This window comes from Sciurus vulgaris (genome assembly GCF_902686455.1).
Source record: "Sciurus vulgaris genome assembly, chromosome: 12".
In the NCBI taxonomy this organism is placed as follows: domain Eukaryota; kingdom Metazoa; phylum Chordata; class Mammalia; order Rodentia; family Sciuridae; genus Sciurus; species Sciurus vulgaris.
This window is the reverse complement of record NC_136473.1, coordinates 97,410,221-97,433,564: the sequence shown is the minus strand read 5'-3', so window position 1 is coordinate 97,433,564 and position 23,344 is coordinate 97,410,221. Positions and strand designations below refer to the sequence as shown.

The 23,344-nt window shown below is 40.0% G+C and overlaps 1 protein-coding gene across 1 annotated transcript in view; it reads right to left on the bottom strand.

The window, feature by feature from the left end:
* The window catches only part of NIBAN1 (niban apoptosis regulator 1), a 137,985-nt gene that overhangs the window by 74,721 nt on the left and 39,920 nt on the right, over positions 1-23,344 (bottom strand). The window contains exons 2-3 of the mRNA XM_079107750.1: positions 5,963-6,093; positions 2,653-2,784 (exon numbers count right to left, since the gene is read on the bottom strand). Coding sequence (XP_078963876.1) covers positions 2,653-2,784; positions 5,963-6,093 — 263 coding nt within the window. The remainder of the gene's footprint in view (positions 1-2,652; positions 2,785-5,962; positions 6,094-23,344) is intronic.

The window sequence follows — 23,344 nt, the reverse complement described above, 5'->3', positions numbered from 1 at the left end:
CCCAGATAGGGTGAAGTACGTGTGACTGATGGGAGATGCCCACGTCCTGGCAGAATCTTGAAAGTAGCAACCTTAACACGAGCTGAGCATTGAAACCCAAGAAACTGTGGGACCCAAACTCGTAAGTGTACTCTTGGGAATAACTAAAATAACACAACAAACTAGAATAACAATAGGCAACAAACTCAGAATAACAATAACACATTCTGCATCAATAAGATCGCGACTGAAGAGACCCAGACAAAACAGATTCTCAGATAGTCAAGAAGCTCGTTTTCGTACTTGTGAGAACCATCAACAGACAGCTTGAACACATCCAGGATCCAAAGCATAGCAGAGGACAACCTAATGTGTATGGTTTGAGGAAAGTTTAGAAGCAATTTGATTCAAACTGGACTCAAATGTGAACTCTTATTGGTTTTAATAAGCTCACGATTGACTTTTCTAAATATTACATCATTTAATCCTAAAAACAGCACAATAGACTAAGTATTATCTCTGTTTTATAAGTGAAAAAAGTGTAGCTCAAAGGGTTGACTCACAAGCCTCAGGCCCAGCAGTGAGCAGGTGACAAATCCAGGATTCATCCGCACGTCTGTCCAGCCCCAGGGCCAGTATACAGAAAGTAGGCTTATCAGGTGTTCCTGCTTAGTTACCAGCCAGAATTGGACTCATGATAAGATAACAGGCAATTTATAGGTCCTTAATGTGCAATTCTGGGATGTTATTTTTTTAAAGCACCTCTCAAAATTAAAACTGTTAGCAATTATGACAAATGGCTGAACTTTTCCTTTAAATATCCAAGTGAATTTATAAAAAGATGTGGTAATTATCAAAGTCAGTCTCTCTTAATGACCTGAACAGGTTAGTGGAAAGTAATGGGCAAAAAAAAAAAAAAACAAAACAGTATCATGCACAAATTTCAAGTTGAGGGAACTAGTTTTCAAAACCAAGAACAAAGAACCACCAAACTTTGATATAAAGAGAAATATCAATTAGTGTGAAATGTAATGAAAACTTAGTAAACCTAAGAAAAGGCCTTTGAGGGCTTCCTCCCAACTTAGAAGTAATTATATCTGCACCACATTGGGCTCGACCTAAGTGCCTCCATACATTACTTTATTATTCACAACAAAGGGATCATGTTCACCATTTATGGGATGAGAAAACTGAGATTCAAGGAGATTTACAATTTAGGCAAGGACACATCCCTAGAAACTGGCAAAGCTGTGACTCAAAGCCTATCCGATTAACTAACCATTGTGCTACACTGCCTCTCCTCAAGCTTCTCTGAAAGGACATTATGAGGGGCCATAAAAAAAATAAGGCAATCTGTTATTACTACCATTGCAATTTGAAGCGTATTCATAAATTGTTTCTGAGTACAAATTAAGTGTTGAATGAAATCCTAACAGAGATAAGTGGAGAAAGTATCAGTTTAGCCAATGTTGAAGAGAGCACTTGAACCTCATCCAGTAGCCTGTGAAATATGTTTGGACTGTATTTTATTCCTAATTTGTACCAGAAATGGGAAGGAAACACATAGTCTGCCAGCCTGAAGCCTCCTTCTATGGCTTAGCATCAGGCAGATGACTTGAGGACCAGGCAGCTTGTCCTGACTACCCTTGAACTTTGCAGAATTTTAAACATGTTATGAATTTTAACTGGCAAATCATACTCATTTTCAAAGGGGAGTTGAGGATTTATGTAGATAAAACTGTGCCTAGTCTGAGATCTGGAAGGAGCCATTGGGATCATTCCACCTCATTTTCTAGTTTTGTGGCCCAGAGACAGCAAGTCACCTGTCCATGAGTTCACTTCCAGTTAATGGCACCCGACCAAAACTGTACTTTCCCAAATTCGCTGCCCTGTATATTTTCCCCTCTGCCATGTTATGTTCCTATGTGGGGAAAGAAATGGGAACCAAAAAAACTGAAGTCCTCTCAAGGTCTTGATATTTTACATACATCATCTCACTTTCTTTATCCTTCACAAAAGAGAAAAATAAGCAGGAAAAAAGTCAAAATGAAAAAAAAAAAATCAAGAAGTAGAATAGGGCTGGGGTTGTGGCTCAGTGGTGGAGCGCTTGCCTAGCATGTGTGAGGCACTGGGTTCTAGTCTCAGCACCACATATAAATAAATGCATAAAATAAAGGTCTATCAACATGTAAAAAATATTTTTAAAAAAGAAGTAGAAAAAGTACACGTAGGGTTCCAAATTCCCAGGAACCCAGGCAAATCCAATAACAACCTCAGTGAATAACTAACTCACGCTTAAGAGTGGGAAGACATGAAGACGGAGCAGAGGGAGGGGTATCAAGCCAGTGACTGGGAAGGACTTGGAGACTGAATGACCGTGGGAAAGTCTCCTGCCCTGAACTTGGACTCTGCTCTCGGCCTTCTACTTCCCACTCACTGGAAGCTTATCTTGTCCCCAGGACTGTAAGCATCTGCCTAATCAACAGCTATTTAACCAGAACCTTGTGTAACACTTGGCACAGAATAAAAACTCAATAAATATCCATTAATTGAAATCTTCCCTGAATGAGCGCTTCTTGCATGAATCAGTGGCAAAGGAGAGGACAAGCCAGTCAAGCCAACCAAGGGTTTAAGAATATGGCAAGAACCTGGGGTCACACAGAAATGTCTCACCTCTCTGTTCTCATAGCTCTCCACGGCAAAATCGTTTTTAACCACAACGTATCTGTCCTTCCATTTCCTTATGCCTTCAGCAAACTGTGCGAGCTCCGCTTCGTACAGGACGGTTCCGGGTTCCAGAGGTGGCTTAAAGAAGACGGACACGGTTAGCTACCTTGACGAAAGAGGACACGCGGGTCTACCAGGACCCTATTCCTGGGGTTTCGAGGCCTATTTGAGGAAATCACGGTGTGCAGAGAACCTGGGAAACTGCTATTCCCCCCCTCCTTCACAATCTCCCCTGCTTCTCCTCCTGACCAAGTGCAAATATGTGTCATACTGTTATTTTTATGATTTTCATTTCGATTAGGCTGTAGGAATAGGAGCCCATGGAAGATGGGATTATAATAATACAGTTGTGCCTTGCATACACGTGGCACTTAATAAATGCTTGATAAACTGCAGGGGAGAGGAAGTGAGTTGGGATAGCATAAGCTTGGGCATCGACTCCAACTCCCTGACATGTCTCAGAGTGAATTCCTGAAAAGCAGAAGGACCCTCACCTCCATGCTCACCTCAAGAGCCAGCACCCAATGGCTTCCCAGAAGCCATGGGGACCCAGGCTATAAACACTTCACCCATCCCACACTCCTTGATATCATGTTGGGTTAAAAAACAGGAAGGCATCAAGCCAGCAAACCTCAGTTCTATCTCTCCGATTTAAAAGGTTGGGCATCTCTTATTAAATTTGCGTGATAGACATAGTACAGGGGGATTTCCAAGGGATTCCTAGTTAGGTCCTCCTGCCTCGTTGTACATTCCCATATTACTTCAAAATAAAGCCCAGCAAAATGGCACATGCCTATAATCCCAGTGACTTGGGAAGCTGAGGCAGGAGGATCGCCAAGTTTGAGGCCAGCCTCAGCAACTTACTGAGACCCTGTTCCAAAAATAAAAAGGACTGGGATGTAGATCTTGATAGCACATAGATATAGATATAAATGTAGCTTTAGATATATGAAAAGGCCTCTTATCTTTCACAAGTAATTGAATTTACATTTATTTTTTCTTTATTAAAAAAACTGGAATACCTCAGAAAAATTTCCCTCTGCTTTCAAGCAAAAACATGCAGGAACTGTACAGAAACAATAGGAAGACCTATTTCATTTAAGAATCATCTAAGGGTTGAAATGAACTCCCTTCCAAATTCCAGTGCTTAAAGTTCTATCCTGACGGATAATGAGGCAGCCTGCTATCTTGCCTGGTTAAAAGATCAGAGAGGACCTCTCCTCTCTCCTCCCTTCGGATGAGGCTGAAACCAGTATAAGGGGAACTCCATCCTTCTCACATGCAGCTTCCTCAAGCTGGGCCTCTTCATCAGTGGATAAACTCGCTAAGCTACAAATGTGGACTCACCCTAGACTAACTAAATCAGATTCTCTGGGGTGTGGACCAGAATCGCATTTTGTTTTGAGACAGGTGGGTTTCAAAGTCCTAGGCTCTGGCCATCTCCAGATGCTGGGATTGGCATATACCACCATCGGGGTCAGAATTTGCATTTTAAGCCAGCTCCCTAAATTTTAAAAACCACTGCTTTACAGGGATTCCTACTGGTTCTCCCTCCATACCCGTGCTGCCGAACCTCTGGCTAACAGCCTCTCGGTGGCATTTCACCCATTTGTCACCCACTGTTTGAAATCCTGTCTTTATTGGCACCTTACACTTTACTGCTTTTTCTCTTACTCCACAGGCTGTTTCTTCTTAGTCCTTTTGTCTGGATCCTTCTCCTCTTCTTGATGTCCAAACGCTGGTGGGGCCATTACTCTGCACCTCTTCTCCTGTTCTTCCCTCGCTTACAACCCATGACTCTCCTCCTGATTATAAGATAACAACTCCCCAGATTGTTCTTCTCCAGCCCCAATCTCTTTATGGAGCTCCCTATCAGAACACCCAACTGCCTAATCAATATTTCCATAGGTGGATATAAAATCAGCATCACAACCTTTGGCAAAAATGAACTCATGCCTCTCATTCACTCCCGAGTCGAGGGCAACTCTATCCACTTCTTGCTCAGGTATAGGCCAAGAGCTCAGCACTGACCTCTCCTGCTATTACCTCCCAGCAAGCTGGGTGGGCTCTAAGTACCTCTTCTCTCTATCACCAGGACCGCCTCCCTAGTTCAGTTCCCCACCACCCTTCTCTTGGGCTTCTGCAGTAGCCTCCTCACCTGGATACTCTTCCCACGGACTCTCACCTAGCTGTCATTCATTCCAGAGCTCCACAGAGGGCTTCCCTCCCCACCAACTTCTCCAAAAGAAGACATCTGCTTTATTTTTCTTTGAGGCATTTTCTACTACCTAACACCACCTGATATTTGTTTATTTGTTTATTGACTGTCTCCTATGTTTGAATATAAACTCCAGAAGGTAAAGAATGGGCCTTAATCTCCAGTTCCAATATGCATGAGCACTCTGTGTCAGAAATAATTGTCCAACAAGTAGGTGCTAATAAACATTTGTTGAGGTTAAAGTTAATAATGGAGCAAAGGAATAAGAATACATAAGGGGGCTCAAAGCGAAAATCATTTGATCAGGGACCAAAATAAAAATGCCCATAGCAGAAGGCACTGTGATTACGATTTTTTAAAAACTGAACTTTTCTATAGCAAGTCAGATTTCCTGATATCAAAGCATCAATGTGGAAAAAACACATAATAAATGTGGAATCAAGTTGGGTGCATGCCTATAATCCCAGTGGCTTAGGAGGCTGAGGCAGGAGGATCTCGAGTTCCAAGTCGGCCTCAGCAAAAGAGAGGTGCTAAGCAACTCAGTGAGACCCTGTGTCTAAATAAAATAGATAATAGAACTGGAATGTGACTCAGTGGTTGTGTACCCCTGAGTTCAATCCCTGGTGTCCCCCCCAAAAAAGTGGAATAATGCCAGTTTCTTTTTATATGGATTACACCATCAGCAAGAAATCATATGGAGCTGGAATCGTACGTAGCTGGGCTGGGGTTGTAGCTTGGTGGTAGGGCACTTGCCTAGCACGTGTGAGGCAATGGGTTCAATCCTCAGCACCACATAAAAATAAATAAATGAAATAAAGGTATTGTGTTCATCAACAAGTAAAAAAAATTTTTAAATAAATAAATTCAGAAAAATAAATCATATATATTCTTATTTCTAGGCAAGCAGGATTTTTAAGCATGGAATGATTTCAGAGTAGATTTTTTAACTGCCATTCAAATCGTTGTTTATTTATAAAATATTATGAGCTATAAAGCATTCTTCACTGGAAGAAATACATGAGCCAAATGCATGGTTACCTTGGTCTTCAAAAATTGTGACGTTAAATCTCTTTGCTGTTCTACTTCACTGCGCACATGATTGCCAAAAGCCACCGAATACTGGCGACTGTAGTATGGACCGAAGTTTTTGATAGCAGCCTCAGTTTTCCCTGGAAAAATATGAAAATCATAATTTTGAAATGTAGCCTATCTCACAGGATGGACGTCCATCTACACAGTTCTCTAAACAGTCTCCCTAATGCCACGGCTTCCCAGGACTGGTTCTCAGTCTGGGTTCCCTGAGAATGTGCATACTGCACGTGTCTCGCTCTCTCCCTCCCCTTCTGGCCTGGGGCTCCCCACCCAGTAACCAAGAGGGTTCTTCTTCATTTACACTGTGCCCATAGCCAAGGCCACAAACTCAGTCGTCCTTCTGGCCCTTCTCAGGCCGTCCTACCTGCTCTCTCTCCTTCGCCCTGCTCTTTATTTCCCTGTCCCGCCAGCTCTGCAGCTTCTCCCTCCCAACAGTCCCACTGTCCATCCTGTCAACTCTGCATACAGGTCCCTCCATTTTTCTCCAGATCCCAGAAGTTTCCCAGAAGCTTCACCTCTAGACTTTCAGCCCACAATCCGGATAAAGCCAACAGTTTCCTCTAGTTGTGCTCCCCTGCTTCTGATTTTCAAGATTATGTGCGTGCCTGTGTGTGTGTGTGTGTGTGTGAGAGAGAGAGAGAGAGAGAGAGAGAGACTCATAGTATTATATAATCACCATGAGATGGAGGAGCAAACTTTGGTTTAGGAGTCTGGAGACCTGGATTGTGGTCCCATATCTAATTGTGAGACAGAAATCAGCTGTGTGACCTCAACCAACTCATTCAGCTCTCCAGGCTCCAGTGTCCCTGACTAGTCCACACAGAGACACAATCACAGAGGTACAGCTCCCTCACAACAGTGACTGGCAGCTAAAGGAAATCTGTATTGAACACAGAATGAGTATCAACTGCACGTGGAGAGTGCAAGGGCCAGAGGTGGAGGGAGAGTTGGACACTGGGAACTTTCCCAAACCCTCCTAGGCTTTGGGGAGTATGAGGCAGAGAGAAATGGAGGAGAAAGAGTGAAGGAGAGTTCTGGAGCAGTTTAGAAAATCCTCACAACATTTCAAGTACTTGCTACAGAAGAAAGAAATGTTAAGTTTCTCTGCCTGTGCCAACAGTCAGTCCAAGAAATAGGATATCGGCTTAAGGAAAAGTAAACCTGATGTAACATTCCAAAACATTTTTAAACACTTCATGTGAACTTGGCATAATTTTTGTTTTCCAAAGTTGATATTATAGTCCACAGAGAACTATTAAAATATAACTTATTGGCAAAATTTGTTTAAAGCTATTCTGCATGTAATATTGCAGAAATAAGTGAAGAATTCTAACCAAGTGTTTTGAGATACAACTCCATAAGAGAACCTTGAATCCCCAGCTGCCTGTTTGTACACTTATGAAATCATCACCCCCAAATACCCAGAATATATGAATACCTTCTACATATGATAGAATCCTTTTGCTCAGGCATTTCAGTCTTAGGATATGTATGAGATAAAGGAGATTTCTTTTGCATTCCTTTAGTAAAATGACATTTACTGGTCATATTTATGGGCTTCAGCAATTATTTCTTGTAAGGTCCTTTGAGACCCACTAATAATAGATTCTGTAGACATGCAAATAAAAGCTCCTATAATTTCAGTCAGGCATGTTCTTGCTTGCTCTGTGAGTTTATGGCATTACAGTTAATCAGTATTTGCATAATACTTTAATATGCTCAAGCTTTATAACCATCTAATTGGTTATTATTTTATTAGCTTTTATTATAGTGCATCCATAGTAAAATTCTACATCCTTGTCTATAATTTTCTTACATGGGAGTGGGACATCATTGAGAATTCCCACAATGAGAATGAGTCCCTCTTAACCAAAACAAAAAGATTAACAAAATTTGCCCTTTAGCTCCAAGTAAGCACATTTGCTGTATCAAAAGTGTAGACTGTTCATTGCTGATGCTAATTTTTGCACTCTTGCAAAAATTCATTTCATTTGGATAGAAATGAAAGGAGGCTGTGGTCATTTTACGATGAGCTCTACAGAGCGTCAGAAGCTGACCTGCCGCATCACCGATCCACCCCCAGGTCCACCCTGCTTCTACTCAAGTCCTCCGATGCCACTGCTCCCTTCCGATACAGGAGGACAACACTTCTGTGATTTGAATATCTGCATACGGTACCATCAGCACCACCTACCAGGTAGCACTTATATAGCAGGGACCACGGCCTACTTGGGTAATTAATCCAATGATGGATTCAGAAATATAAATAATAGTAAAAGCATATTGATCAACAAATGTGTGGTCAGGGCCTGTTCTGAGTACTTTTGTACATGTTGAACATTTCCTTTACTCCTCACAAACCCGTGACATGAGCCCCTTATCCCTATTTCACAGGTGAGAAATTGAGGCGCAGGGAGAGACTCCAGGTAACACTGCTACTCACACGTGCTTTTTGCCCTTAGCTCATTAAATATACTAATATTTTGCTTAGTTTGTTTTTTTTTTTTTTTTTTAAGTTCTAGGGAGAAAAGAACCTAAAGCTATTATCCAAATGTATCTGGATTTCAGTTTAAATAAATTTGAACCAAAATAAAGGAGCCCGGGGTGTAGGGATCTTGAAAATGAGAATAAGGTCTGATACTGGGCAAAATGCCACTGTAATGGGAAAGAAGGATTCTGGAGTAGATAGACTGGTTTCAGGTCCAATCTTTGCTGCTTGCCAACCGTGGGACCTCATGAGCGTTACATGAAGTTTAGCGTAGCAACCTATGAGGGTGCTGTAATAGTTACATCCAGCGGTGTAGCTCAGCACTGAAGCTGGCACCCAGAAAGTATTCAGACTAAGATGATGCTAACGACAGAGCCCCTGTCAAGTCCCAGGACACGGTGCTCAGGCTGAACTAAGAATCAGGAAGGATCCAAACAGCACTCTTGATCTGGGGGCATCCTGACCTGCTGCAGACAGAACAGGTGCCCCACCTCTTCAAAGCTCAAAACAAATATAACCTACATTTCCACAGATACATCAGCATCCCTGAATTAAAATCATCCAAGTAAAATGCTAGCATTAATAAACTGAGGGCATAAAGCACCATTAGTAAGCAGTGTTGCATTGAGTTTCTCTCTCTCTCTCTCTCAGCCTGTATTTTCTCACCTGTAAAATGGTGATAAAATGCCCATATCACAGAGTTTTGTGAGGAGTAAATGAAACATTCAACATGTAGGGGGAGAAAAGTGTCTAAAATAGTGCCTGACCACACATTAGCTGATCAATAAATTTTTACTATTAATATTCCATGAAAACATTCAAATAAGTAGATCAGTCCAGAGGCACCACACAAATAAACTAGCTGAAACCAGCTTGTTTTCTACAGTTTTAAGATTCTTGAGTATTGAATTTCCCTCATTTCCCTGCCCCCAAATTTAGGATGACATTCTCTTTCCTAAATTGTTTGTGAAACTCTGCCAAGTCGTCCAGGAAAGGGAGGTGGGTTGTTGGATAATAGAAAGACGAGGACAGATGGAAGGGCTTCTTCCACATTTTGGGACATCAGCCCTTTGACACAGCATATTTCTTCTGATCCTACTCAATGACTGGGGCCTGGGCTGAGCACTGCGTGGGTACTGTTCACTCCACAGAGCTGCTTGGGCGATCCTCGTAAAGAAGCCCCTTCCACAGCTCTATGCACAAAATGGAGCTTCACTTCCACGTTGGAAAAATAAGAGAAGTTATCTGCTAGCCTTTTAAAAAGCCACTTAAAGCATGCAGCCCCCCAAATGCAGCAGTCTTTGACTTCTCCTCTACTTAGTCATCAGGTGCTGTCAATCCCATTCCTACAGTATTTCTTAAATCTATCCCTTCTCCCCCACCCCAATCACAGCACCTTCTATAAAAATTTTACGATCTCTCAACAACTGTAAAGAAATCTTTTAATCTGCCCTAAGTCAGCACCACAGCAGGGCACAGAAACCTAACTAGCTCTCAGCTCTAAAATGGGAACAAGAAAGTCAAAAGCAGAGTGGGACTTGATACCCAGATCCTGAAGGATTGTGGGGAGGAAGCCAAAGTTTGGTTTGTGGGGCAGAGGCAGCTTCTGAGAGGGGCCAGAGTCCAGGGCTGATGGGGCAGAATAGAAGAAGCCACAACCAAGCTGGCCAGTGGGTCCTACTAAAGATGAAACTGGCACAATTTACCAAGGTCAGAAGCTAATGTGGGGAACCATCTTTCAGAACCAAGTCGTGGCACTGATGCTACTAGGGAACCACTTCGAAAGACATAAGGAGCATACCTCGCTGGTCACGGAGGCGCAATCCTCTGGCCTGCCAAGTTTCCCCTGACACACTGGTGCCAGACCATGTCACTACCTTTGTAAAAACCCTCAGCATGGGCTGGGGATATAGCTCAGTTGGTAGAGTGCTTGCCTCCCAAGCACAAGGCCCTGAGTTCAATCCCCTGCAACATTTAAAAAGAAAACAAAACAACAAAAAAAACCAAACCCTCAGCAGTTCCCCATTACCTGAGGAGTGGGGTTGCCTCAGTCTGGGACTGAGGGGATCTGGTACCAACTGTCTTTATTTCCTGCCTCTTCCACTCAACCTTCCCAACCCTGTGGATACCCCCTTTTCTCCTCCTTCTGCCCTCAAGAGCCCTGCAGCCACTTTCAGACCCTCTGAACCTAAAGGGCAATCCCAAGTCTTTGGGGATCTCTTCAGCCTTCATCTGCATTATTCCAAAACTGTGCGCTGCTTTTGCTACAGCTGTTTAAATATAGCTCATCTCCCCTCCAAGGGCATACTGTATTTATATACTCTGCAAATATTTGTTGAATGAATGAAAGAATGGTTGAGTAAATATTCAAGACTAAAGCAAATCACAATGCATAATAATAATGAAACCCATGCCAATTTCCCAGGAAAGGAGAAAGGTACAGTTTTCAGCTTGAATATTTATTATTAAGAATATAGGGCCGGGCATGGTCCTGCATGCCTGTAGTCCCAGCAACTCGGGAGAATGAGGCAGGAGGATCTCGAGTTCAAAAGTCAATCTCAGCAATTTAGCGAAGCACTTAGCAACTCAGCAAGACCCTGTCTCTAAATTTTAAAAAGTACAAAAAAGGGCTGGGGATGTGGACCAGTGGTTAAGAACCCTTGGGTTCAATCCTAGCTAAGTAAATAAATAAATACAAAGAATATACACTCAAGTCATATTTGCTTACAAAAAAATCAGACTCTTAAAAGCTAATTTCTTTTAAGATTTTAAATTAGTTTTGAGCATGAAAATATTTGTGGGAAATTATTTACAGACAAAATCCCTTCTTGGTTTGTTTGTTTTCCTTGACCAGTCTAGAAACATAGGAAGTATTACATAAAGTCTGAAGAACCTGAATTTGTGTTGTTTCTCATTCTAGAAGGTTCTTTTAAAACTAGTTCCCAGTCTTACAGCAGTAACTTAAATCTACTCTTTTCAACAATTTTTCTTGATACTGTTTATAGTAGAGGATTCCTAGTTCCCCAAGCCAGTGTCACAACTACCATATATTCTAAAATGTCGGACAATACACATTCCTTCCTGTTTCAATTACTTTTGGGAAAGGAGCTCATAAGCACAAAAAAGATATTTAAAAAAATCAAAACATTATCTTTCCTATATTCCCTTCTTTTTTATTTTTTAAAACAGGATTATTGTATTTTTTATCCAGTTTTATTTACATAATACTTCATCATGATACACAAAGATGTATCATGATATTTCACATGATACATTTCTATTGGTATTATGAAAAAGAAAAATACAGAAACTTAAAAATATACATATTTTAACAAGATGGCTGTTTCCTGAGGCAAATCCACACATGAGAGAAGATTAATCAGGCCTTTGGCATTGTTTCTTAAAAACCATGGTGGAAACATTAATTTCAGGAAACAAGACAAATGCCTCTGAAAAATAAAAGATTTTTAATAATTACAAAGTAAGGCACAATGTCCACTACTGTTTATTTTCCCCAGAGTTTCTCGAATTATAAATGCTTGGAAGCCTGATGAATGATAGATCAGCCATGATCTCGGGTTGCTCAGTGCTTAGGGTGGGGAAATCGGAAATCCCAATCCACAATACAGAGGTGCAAAAATCTAATTACACAGAATAATGCCCAAGGACTTTCTTTTTCTTCTAGTAAATGCCTTAGAGAATGAGGACAAATTGGATTCTCCATAATTGAACTAAAGGGTGTGTGTGTGTGTGTGTGTGTGTGTGTGTTTGTATTTTTTAAAGCACATTTATTACTGGTGCTCAAGTGACAGGTTTTTGAACAGACTCCACTAGGTAAAGGCAAAGTGATTCATGGGCAGACTTGAAGCGGCAGCCTCCCCTGCGGAAATTCCACCCTGAGTTAAAAATATGAGCTATAAACCAACTTAAACTCTCTATGATTTACTTTGGATGTTAATCCACAAAGAGAAACATACAGCACTTACGCTCACAAGAGCTTACATTAAATGTATTAAAGTCACGCCAGGACCCTCCCAGGGCTCAGCGAGCATCTGGATGAAAAGCAGACATGCTTAGGAACAAACAATGGAACACACCTTCTTCGTTTCCCAAACTCGCACTCAACAGCCATCCTACACTCTGTGAGTAAAGGTCATGGTGAACTTGCCCTCAGGCTACTAGAGACCCTTAGTTTCTCCCAAGTCTGTTCTAAAAAGCAAACCCAGTATCTTTTACATGGCCACCAGTCAGTCCTTTAAAGGTACTTACGATGCTACGTGATCAGAGCAAGCACCAGCAGAAGCAGAAACAGTTTTTCTACCAAGGAGCACAGTCATTGAAATAAAGGTCCCATCTGCTCTACATACATGTAGAATAATACCTTCACTCATTAATATCAGTAAGAGAAATGGGAAGCCAGGTGTAATGGCCCAGGAGGCTGAGGCAGGACAGTTCAATTTGGAGACCAGTCTGGGCAACTTAGTGGGATCCTGCCTTGAAAATAAATAAATAAATAAGGGTTAGGGTGCTGCTCAGTGAAGAGCTTTTATCTAGCATATGCTAAGGCTCTGGGTTCATTCTCCAGCACTGCAAAAAATAAAAAATTAAAAAGAGGAGACAGAAATAGAAGACATAGAAAGGAAAAACATACTACCATTTGTGAAATTCAATTCCTACAATCTTATTCTACAAAAAAATAAAAACCCCACTGTGGTCACCTTTTTCAGATTTAGAAAAATCTGGGACAGATTTCTAGAACTGTAAAGACTTAATTGGTCTCCTCTTTTTCTATTATTTTAGAAAAATAAATATGCCAGTACATTTATGCACACATCTTTCTTTAGCCATAATTAGATGGAAGTAGCTTTGAATTTTCTTTCATTTCATTTGGGAAAAAGTGCTTGGAAATTTTCAAGATTATTTTGCCATGACCTCACAGTGGTATGCCTCCCGTTCTCTCATGACACAACTGATGAAGATAAATCTTGTTTATTTTGCCACTTTTCTAAGTTAACATCCTCTAAGGAAGCTGCAGATTGGCTATAGGTTCTTTATGAAAAAGAAGAGAGAAGAATGTGAAATAGAAAATTAAACTAATCTGACAGCTGATTTTTCAGACAGTATCAGAAGAACTATGAATTTGAGAGATAATAATGCTTTTTGCCTATTAGGCAACCTCTTGGTTTTGAGAACCACACATTACCAAAATTCCCAAAGAATGTGATTCCCTTTACTCTTTGAGTCTAATCATAGTTATTAAATCTTTTCTCTGCATATTTTTATCATCAACTTTCAAATTGTTCCAAGATCCTGAAAATATTCCTTGCTTAGAGATTGCACACATGCAAATGAACAAAACATGTACATTAAAGAAGACAGGCAATGGGGCTGGGGTTGTGGCTCAGTGAGAGAGTGCTTGCCTGGCATGTGTGAGGCACTGGGTTTGATTCTCAGGACCACATACAAATAAATGAATAAAATGAAGGTCTATCAACATCTTCAAAAAGTTAAAAAAAAGAAGGAGACAGGCCAGACTCAAAATAGACCAGGCAATAAGTGCAGGGATTGGAGTGGGTTCCCCTTCCGGCACATTTGGTCTTCTCGTGTCCTTTCCATTTTCTTATTCCATGTCACTTTTCTCCTCTCCACCCAGAAGTATATTTGTTTGAAATACTTTATATTTTCTACATCTCCTCCCTCAAGAATCTATGCCACTCATAGGAAAAATGCACTTCAGGATAACTGTGGTTTGGACCCAGGTGTGGTTATGTTCTGCTCACCTGAGGATATGGGTAACAATAAAGAGTGGCCACATGAAATGAAAGATGGCATTTGTAGACTTTAGGAAAAACTTTGCAAATTATTCAATATTTCTGTAGGCCAACAGAATTTTTTGAAACTATTTATAAGGTTGACAGAGTTCTCATTAATAAAATTTGTGTTAGCATATCATTACAAGATTTTGAGACCTGCCAACACGGTTCTAACCCACTGTCCACTTGAACCGATTAGGCACTAAATCTCTGTATATGGTCCTCTTGATAACAATCCATACACAGCAAATAATAAAATCTGGCCTAGAAGAGTAGAAAATACAGCTCATCACATAGTCAAGTTTTGATTTTTTGGCCATGCAATAATTGCCATTCACTAGCTCAGTTAATCATTAAATTTAAAAATTCCTGAGTGATAAACATGAGTGGAAAGCTGTCCAAAAAGTTATTGTATGTGATGCTCTAAAAGTAGACAAGGAAAACAAACAAACAAAAACCCTCACCAAAGACTCCAAAAGTACTATTTAGATAGCAGTAGGTTCTCCAGAGCCACCTCATTTTCAGACGAAAATTGCTCTTCTGTAAGTGAGTTCACATGGCACTTAATAAATGTGCTGCAACCTCAGAATATTAATTCTGCAAGAAATCTAGGCCTCACATTGGAATGTACTCACTCCTAACTAGTCGTTCTATGCATCCAAGGGACTAAGTCTGAAGTAGCACTGTAAATAACTGAGACCACGTTCCTCCATGCACCAAAGTGAGCCTCTTGAGTTCATGTGGATGGCAGCACAGACATGCCAATGTCAATCACATGCCAACTTCTCTATTGCTACAAAGACCAGAGTTCACAGACCTCTACAGCTGGATGGAATCAAAATAGCCATCTCCAATGCTCTCCTATTTTTAGATAAAGAAATTAATTGTCCTGAAGTCACAAAGCTAGTTAGCAATAGAACATTCATGAAATTTTTTTTTTTTTTAAAAATACCAGTGCCAACTTTTTAAGAGTTTTCCTCTTTTTGCTAATCTAACACTGATTTTATGGATGAATCCAAGCATGTTTTATTATTAATTAAGGAATGTAAGTAAACTGTGGTAATAAAAACCACATTGTCAAAAAGCCTTCTGAAATGATTTCAAATTTGGGTAAAAGATGTGTTGACTTGGCGGAACCATGAAGCACCCAGACGCTTGGTCAAACACTATTCTGAGTGTGTCTGTGAGGTTGTTTCTGGGTGGGATTAACATTTGATTGGAAGACTGAAATTGATTAAAGATTGTCATTCCTAAGACAGAGGAACCTCAATCCAACCAGTTCAAATCCTACATACAGAACAAAAGTCCTGAGAGGGAGTTTTATACTGCTGAATGCCTTGAGCTTAGACGTTGCTCTTTGAACTCAGACTAAAATATTGGTGCTTCATGGATCTCCAGTCTTTCACCTTTTGGACTAGAACTACAATATCAGCCCTCTGGGAGTCCAGCCTGCCAACTGTAGATCTTGGGATTTGTCAGATCCCATAACTGCATGAACCAAATCTTCACAATGAATATACTTTTATATATATTCATTATGTGTATGTGCTATTGGTACTGTTTCTCTGGAGAACCTTGACTTACATAGATATAAGTGAGTGAAATACATTGAGGGCCATCCCAATCATCAATTCATCTCATTTAACATATATTAAACTGTTGGAACAATAACAAGTTAAAAACAAGCAAATCCCTAGTGCTTCTATGTAATGTATTCAAAAAATTATCAGAAGCAGCACAGCAGTGTTACACAGATACATGGAATCTGTGTTTAAAATATTCTATCAAGTGATCTATGAAAGGCAGTGAAAGCATTTGGCTCAGCTTCATCCAGTTGGCAGAGGCTGCCAGCAAGAGGGCAGAGACCCAGCAGAGCTCTGCACACCAGGGAAACCAGTTGACCTTAGCTGAGTACCCCTTAATCCTATTCAGGTGTTCCAATTAAGTGGCATCACCGTCTCAATTAAAGCGGCAGTCTTTGCTGCCTAATGCCATAAAGCTCCCTGGGAAATGCACTAATTAAGTAGATTTTCTTATCTACCAATTAAGAATTTATTTTCCATGAAATCAAAGTTAAGAGGTAGTACTATGGACCAGATCTATCATCTGCATGCTATTTGAAATGCCTTTAACCAAGTTTCTCTGGTCTCTGCTCTGTATTCAACTTAAAGCAGGAGATGAGATATGCTGAGCTACAGACCACTAATAATGAGGTTTTTGTGTATGTATTTTCTTTAATATGAGACATTTCAAAAATACAAAATAATACAGTAAATAATATGTGCACCAGCTGCCCAGCGAAATAAATGTCAACATTATGACTTATTTGCCTCAAGAATTTTTTAGACAAATTGTTATAGCTACATTTTTAGCTTCCTCTACCCTGCCTGCACAAGATCACCAGGTACCACCACATGAAACTGGTGTTTATTCCTACAAATCATTTTAGACTCTTACAACATATATATGTAACCATATGCAGTTAATAGCATTGTTATGCATATTTTCAAACTTTACCTGTCGTTCCGTAGCTTGTTTTTTTGACCCACGTCCTACATATGACATGCATATATGTATACACACACACACACACATACACACGCCATACACACACACATGTTATATTTCATTCTAGTTTGTTTTAAATACTTTCTATAATTCTAACAGTGCAATTTTCTTCCATGTGAGTGGGCCTGTCACTTATTTCCTCTGTTTTTACTCTTATAATCAATGCTGATATGAACATTAGTTCATATATCTCCTGTTCATATGAACATTAGTTCTAGTTTCCCTAGAATGTGTTTCAAGAAAACTGGAGCAAAGTACCCTTCAAAGTGTGTAATCTACTTCCCTGCAGGAGAGGACCAGGGTTCCTTCCTCCCACATCCTCAGAAACACTTGGATATTGTCACACTTAACATTTTTGTCTATTTTGACAGATTAAAAATGGTATCAAAGGTCTGGGGAGATAGCTCAGTTGATAGAGTGCTCACCTTGCAAGCACAAGGCCCCGGGTTCAATCCCCAGCACCGCAATTAAAAAAAAGGTATCAACTTTCATTTACTAGTGAAATTGAGCATCTCTCCATATATTTACTGGCCATTCAGGTTTCCTTGATAAACCCATACCCTCTTCCCACATGACAACTTATCTTACTGACATGTGAGCATTGCTTAGTTAGGTATGAAACCTTCTCAGATAAAAAACACTAAAAATACATATTTTCAATCTGTGCCTTGTATTTTCATTTCAATTATAATGTTCTGTTGAATAAAAGTTTTCAAGTTTAGGGCTGGGGAGATAGCTCAGTTGGTAGAGTGCTCACTTCACAAGCACAAGGCCCTGGGTTCAATCCCCAGCACCGCAAAAAAAAAAAAAAAAAAAAAAAAAGTTTTCAAGTTTAATAAAGTCAAATTTAACTAGTGTCTGTATTAGGAAATCCTCCTTTATTCTTTTCTTCATGAGGATAGCCTCCTACATTTTCTTCTAAACTTGTTTTTTTTTTTTGAAAAGATCTTTTTCAACTGGGAGTTTATTTTTATGTAGAGTATGATTTGGAAATGTATGTTTTTACATATAGATAACTGTAAGCCACTTCTGATACATATATCAAGTATATGTATTTGAATGGTTTGTTGTGACCTCTCTCTTCTGTTCCAGTGGTCTTCTGTCCATCCCAGGACTGTTATTAACACTTTACTGTCTCAGTTCTTAGAGCATCAGAGTAATTTCCAATATCTGGAGAAGAAAGTCTTCCCACCGGATTCTTCTTCAAATTTTCTTAGCTATGCTTCACCAATGTTCTTCCACATGAATTTCGGGTGAATTATGTCAAGTCTCGTGGGTAAACAAGGTTGACCTTTTATCAGAATAACAATGGATTTACAGTTGTCATGAGGACGACAGCTTTATGATAGTCTTCTGATCCAGGATTGCTATATGCCCAGATAGCACAAACGTGCACCTAGGGAAAGGCATCCCTATCTCCAGGCAGACACAGCCAGCCCCACCTGAATGGAGAACACGGCATGGGCTAGATTTTAGCTCTGCTTGCCCTCCAGCCCCAGACCTACTGAATAAGAAAGTCTGGGAATGCAACCTGCAATCAGGGTTTTAGCAAGTCCCCCAAGTAATTATGATGCACCAATTTGGAAACACCAGTTTAATCTGATAAGTCCCATTGTCCCAGATGTCAGACACCTATAGAAAATTAAATTGAACAACACATATACCACTTCTGGTAACTTCTGAAATAAATACTTGGTTTTTAGAGTTCTATTCTTTTGGGATGATTAGGACATTTGAAAAAAATATAGATATTTCATATACACATGAAATATTAAGATATATAATAAGACCTAGATTATGGTTTACTACCTGTTTTAATGGACCTGTGTCAATTTCATTGTCACAATTCATAGTCACATAATTAAAACTTGGGGGCTGGGTTTGCCACTCAGTGGTAGAGCACTTGCCTCACAGGCATGAAGCACTAGGTTGGATCCTCAGCACCACATAAATAAATAAAATAATGGTATTGTGTCCATCTACAACTAAAAACAAAACAAAAAAAAATTTGAAAAAAAAGTACTTGGGACTTAGTGGGTTAATCAGTTCCCTATTAGCAGATACTTGGGCAATTTGCTTTGTCCCATATGATCAATGCTGTAACAAATCACATTATATATGCCTTTTTTTTTTTTTTTTTTTTTGGTACTGGGAATTGAATACAGGGGCACTCAATCACTGAGTTACATCCCCAGCCCTATTTTGTATTTTATTTTGAGACAGGGTCTCACTGAGTTCTTACACCTCGCTTTTGCTGAGGCTGGTTTTGAACTTGAAATCCTCCTGCCTCAGCCTCCCGAGCTGCTGGGATTACAGGTATATATGCCTTTTGTACCTGAGAAGGTGTATTATAAATAAGATACATTTGCAAAAGTCAAATGCTAAGACAAAGAGTAAATGCATCTGTAATTTTAACAAAACGGACTAACTATCTTTCATAGGAATTAGACCACTCTGCACTTCCACAGGTATCCTATGAGATACCTAGACTCACCAGCAGCATGTCCCTAAACTTCTGTATTTTTGCCAATGAGAGGTTCCTCTTTTATGCAGACGTCGAGAGTTAATAAAGAGCCCAGAACTATCATCCCACCCACCTGAGCTTAGGTCCTCCATGAAACTATAAAGAATTAACAGAGAATGGGGAGAATTCATCCCAGCATTGAGAGTTGGAATGTATATTGTACAGTTTCACCAAAGAAGAGTTGTAAATGGCCATTCCATATAACTTGCTGTTCTGTATTATACTTCAGGACACGCTTTCTTTCATATACCTTGCAGATTTTTGTACAACAAGCCAGGAAACCAAACCAGCATTTATAATATATTCCTACAAGAAAAAGCATTCCAAAATCCAAACCACTGACTTAAATTTCAAACATTTGGAGTACATGAAGGACTGCTGGATATGAGAATAGGAACTGTTATTTCCATTTTGCCAAGGGAAATGTTTTAAAAGTGAATCCTCTCTTGGATTAGGTGAACTTCCTGTGGTTGATTGGATATAGGTCAGAGGTAGGTTACAAATATGAAAACATATTTGACTTATTTGGAATCAGATTAGTAGCTGTCATCTGTCTGCATTCCCCCAAGTATGGTACCATTGCAGTTCACATGAAGCCACTACAAGAGGGCCCACTGTTTCAGTACTAGTACCCCCAAATGAGAGACCTCTGGGGCTTCAGATACATCTGAAGAGACTGGCTCAATCTCAGCACAGAGTAGAGTCGGTCAGCTAAACAAAGGTGAACTTAGAGTGGCACAGGATTCTACCCCAGAAAGGTGCAGGTCCAAATCCCCATTAAGCTAGTTCCACCATGTTACCTAGCCATCGCCAAGTTACTTTATCTCCAGAACACATTTTGCAGCTGTGGAGCCATCCACTCAACTACTTTCCTTCAGGGAACAAAATGGGATTCTTTCAGAGTACAGTAAGCTCTCCAAATAAAAGATGCAAACATTACAAAAAAGGTGATTACTTGCAGAAGCAGAAACATCCTTCCTGTACTGATAAAAGTGTTGTTTAATTCAATAAGTATTATCTGCAAAGCAGGTTAACATATGTAAAATCTCACATACTCTTTTAAACTAATAGTTTTAGTTAACTTTCATCTTAGTAGCGATGTGTGGCTATCATATTGAGGAGTGCAGCTGGAGAAAACCTCCAGGTCTTCATCTTAAAAACGGGGATACAGATCACTTATCTGGTTGTAAGAGTCTCTTCAGCTGCCTGATAAAAAGTAGAAAATTCTGTTCACTACCTCAGATCTACTGAATCAGAATCTACCTGGTAGAGGACAGAGAATCTGTTTTCAATATGTTCCTCCAGGAGATTCTTATGATCAGGCCAGTTCAATGTATTTCATAGCATCATATTGATGTATAGATGCCTGCATTTCTAAGCATTAGCAAGATGTCTGCCACTGTGAATATTCCAGAGGAAGAAGTCTTGTATTCTGGACGTATTAATTGTTAACATACCTGCTTACATGGTATCAAAATACCCACTTCAAAGCTCTTGGAAAAATAGTCCCATACTTCTGGCGGGGCAGGGGAGGGGACACTGTCAAGTTCCAAAGTGCAGAAGGCTCTTTATCAGTTTTCCTTTGTTTTGTTGTGATAAGGGAGAATAAAGCAATACAAGTCCTGGCTCTCTTGATGAGTAGCTTAAATGAGGGACAATCTTGACTCTATTCCTAATTTGATACGGTAAATTGTTTTTGAAATCTGGTGAAGGAACTGGGAATGAGAGGTAAGAGAAAACGACCGATGTGTAACTGCACCCTCAAAGCAATCTGAAAAACAGATATAAAAGAGAGAGAAACAGAGGAGACAAAGGCTGAAAGAAAAACTGCATAGCAAAGGCTTCCTTGATGCCAGGTTGTTAACTTCAGGAAACAGAAAAAGAATGATCTCAATAGGATTAAAGTGTGGCTTTTTGGCAAATGGCCTGCATAGTCCAGCCCTGAATCTGCGGCTGTTTCAAGGAGCATATCAGATCACTTCCACAGAGAGTACTGAAACTTCAGTACAGTTTCAGAAATCCAGGAACATTCCCATTTTGCAGCTGTGGGAGCCATCTGCTCATCTGCTTTCCTTTAGGGAGCAGAATGGGATTCTTTCAGAGTAAATGAAGCTCTCCAAATAAGAGATGAAAACACTACAGGAGAAAGGTAATTACTCACGGAGTAGAAACATCCCAGGCTAATAATGTTTCTGTGGGCTCTTCTCATTAAGGAAACAAATCTGGTTAGTAGAAAGAGCTACCATTGGGTCTGCGTTATAACAAAGATCCCCAAACAGGGGAACACAAAAATGGTAGTCAGGGGGAAAGAAAGTTGCAAGAGGTGAGTAAACTATTTACATGTAAAACTAAAAGAAGCTTAGGCTGGAAATTTCACTTGAGTTGAAATTTTTCATTTTATTTAATTTGAACATGTACATGATCATGTTAGGAAAACTGTATTTGACTTTTATTTTGCAAGTAAATTAAATAGGAAATAACCCAACTACGAACAACAAAAAGTGCATTAACTTCCCTTTATCCCTTATATAATTCATTTATTTATTTATATTAGGCATTACATATATCCAAATAAACTATACATAATGTGGCCAAGCCTTTTAAATGAGGGCTTTTTTTAAGTAAAATATTTTATTTCCCAGATAAGATTGAAGGTTGCTTTCAAGTTTCCATTTAATGCAACAAAATACAAATATTTTATATTCATAATAATATAATAAAAATAAGTGTTTTAGTTATTAAAGGAATGGATTTATGAATGAACAAACTGGATACGGGTGAAAACACCACTCCTCCTTGCCTGTAACATTCTCTCTCCCTCTCTCCCTTCCTTCCTCCTTCCTACTATTCTACTAGTATCTCCTGCAGCCTTCTTGGCACTTGCCCTTCGTGATTCTCCTGGCCCCTAGGATCTTTTCAGGCTTAATTTCCTTCACTATCTATCCTCCGGAATTCTGTGGTTTATCCTTTAATACCACAGTCAAGAATGACTTGGATTTTCTTACCACTCATTATCTTTCTTCAAAATCTTCCCAACCAATTATAGCCCTGGATCAACCCATCTGTCCATTTTTCTGGGTGCTTCTTGCAGGCTTCCCAGGCATACGGAAAATTGGGCAAAGCTATGCACTGATTCCACTACCAACAAATGAGCCCCACCTCAGCCGGACCTCACCACTCAGCAAACCTTTCTCATGCCCGATGGCTGACCAGTCCACTTTTCAAAGAAGCTATTGCATCTTCATAAGTATCCACAAACCCTGGTCTCCACTCTCACTTTGTTCTCAGAAGAACCCTTTTTGAAGGAAATACAGGTATTGAAAATGGCCTTTCTCTCCTACCAGTTCCAGGTTCATCTCATCACCTACACTTTCCTTCCTTCTCAAAAGGAAAACATACTAATGTTCTTCTTCCAAACTTACCCTATCAATTACCTCCTTTTTCTCGGATCATCATTATCTCCTTCTCCGCTGGATTTTACCCACAAAGTTGCTCAAGCTCTAAAGAAAAAAAACACTCATCTCGTTCCAGGCACTTCAGATTTGTTCCCCTATCAGTTAACAGATTCACCATCACCCAGGTGCCTGCAGCAAACGTCTAAGAATTTTCCTTTACTCTCCTCCGTTTGGTGAAACAATCAACAAACCATGCCCATTTGACCTTGGAAATATGTCTCAAATGCAGCTTTGCTACCATTCACTCTTCCTGGAACCCACAGACTCAGGCAAACTCCTGTGGATCTTTAAAGTCAACTGATCATCTACTCGGAAGCTTCTCCTGACTTCACGCACCCCCTCAGTCATAATTAATTGCTCCCTTTCTATGTTTACATAGGCTTTTACCTGAACAGCACCCCCGCCAAAACTTGGCCCATTTCTACACTGTAGGATAGTGATATAGTCACATGCTCTTTTCCTCCAGTACAATAGCTCATT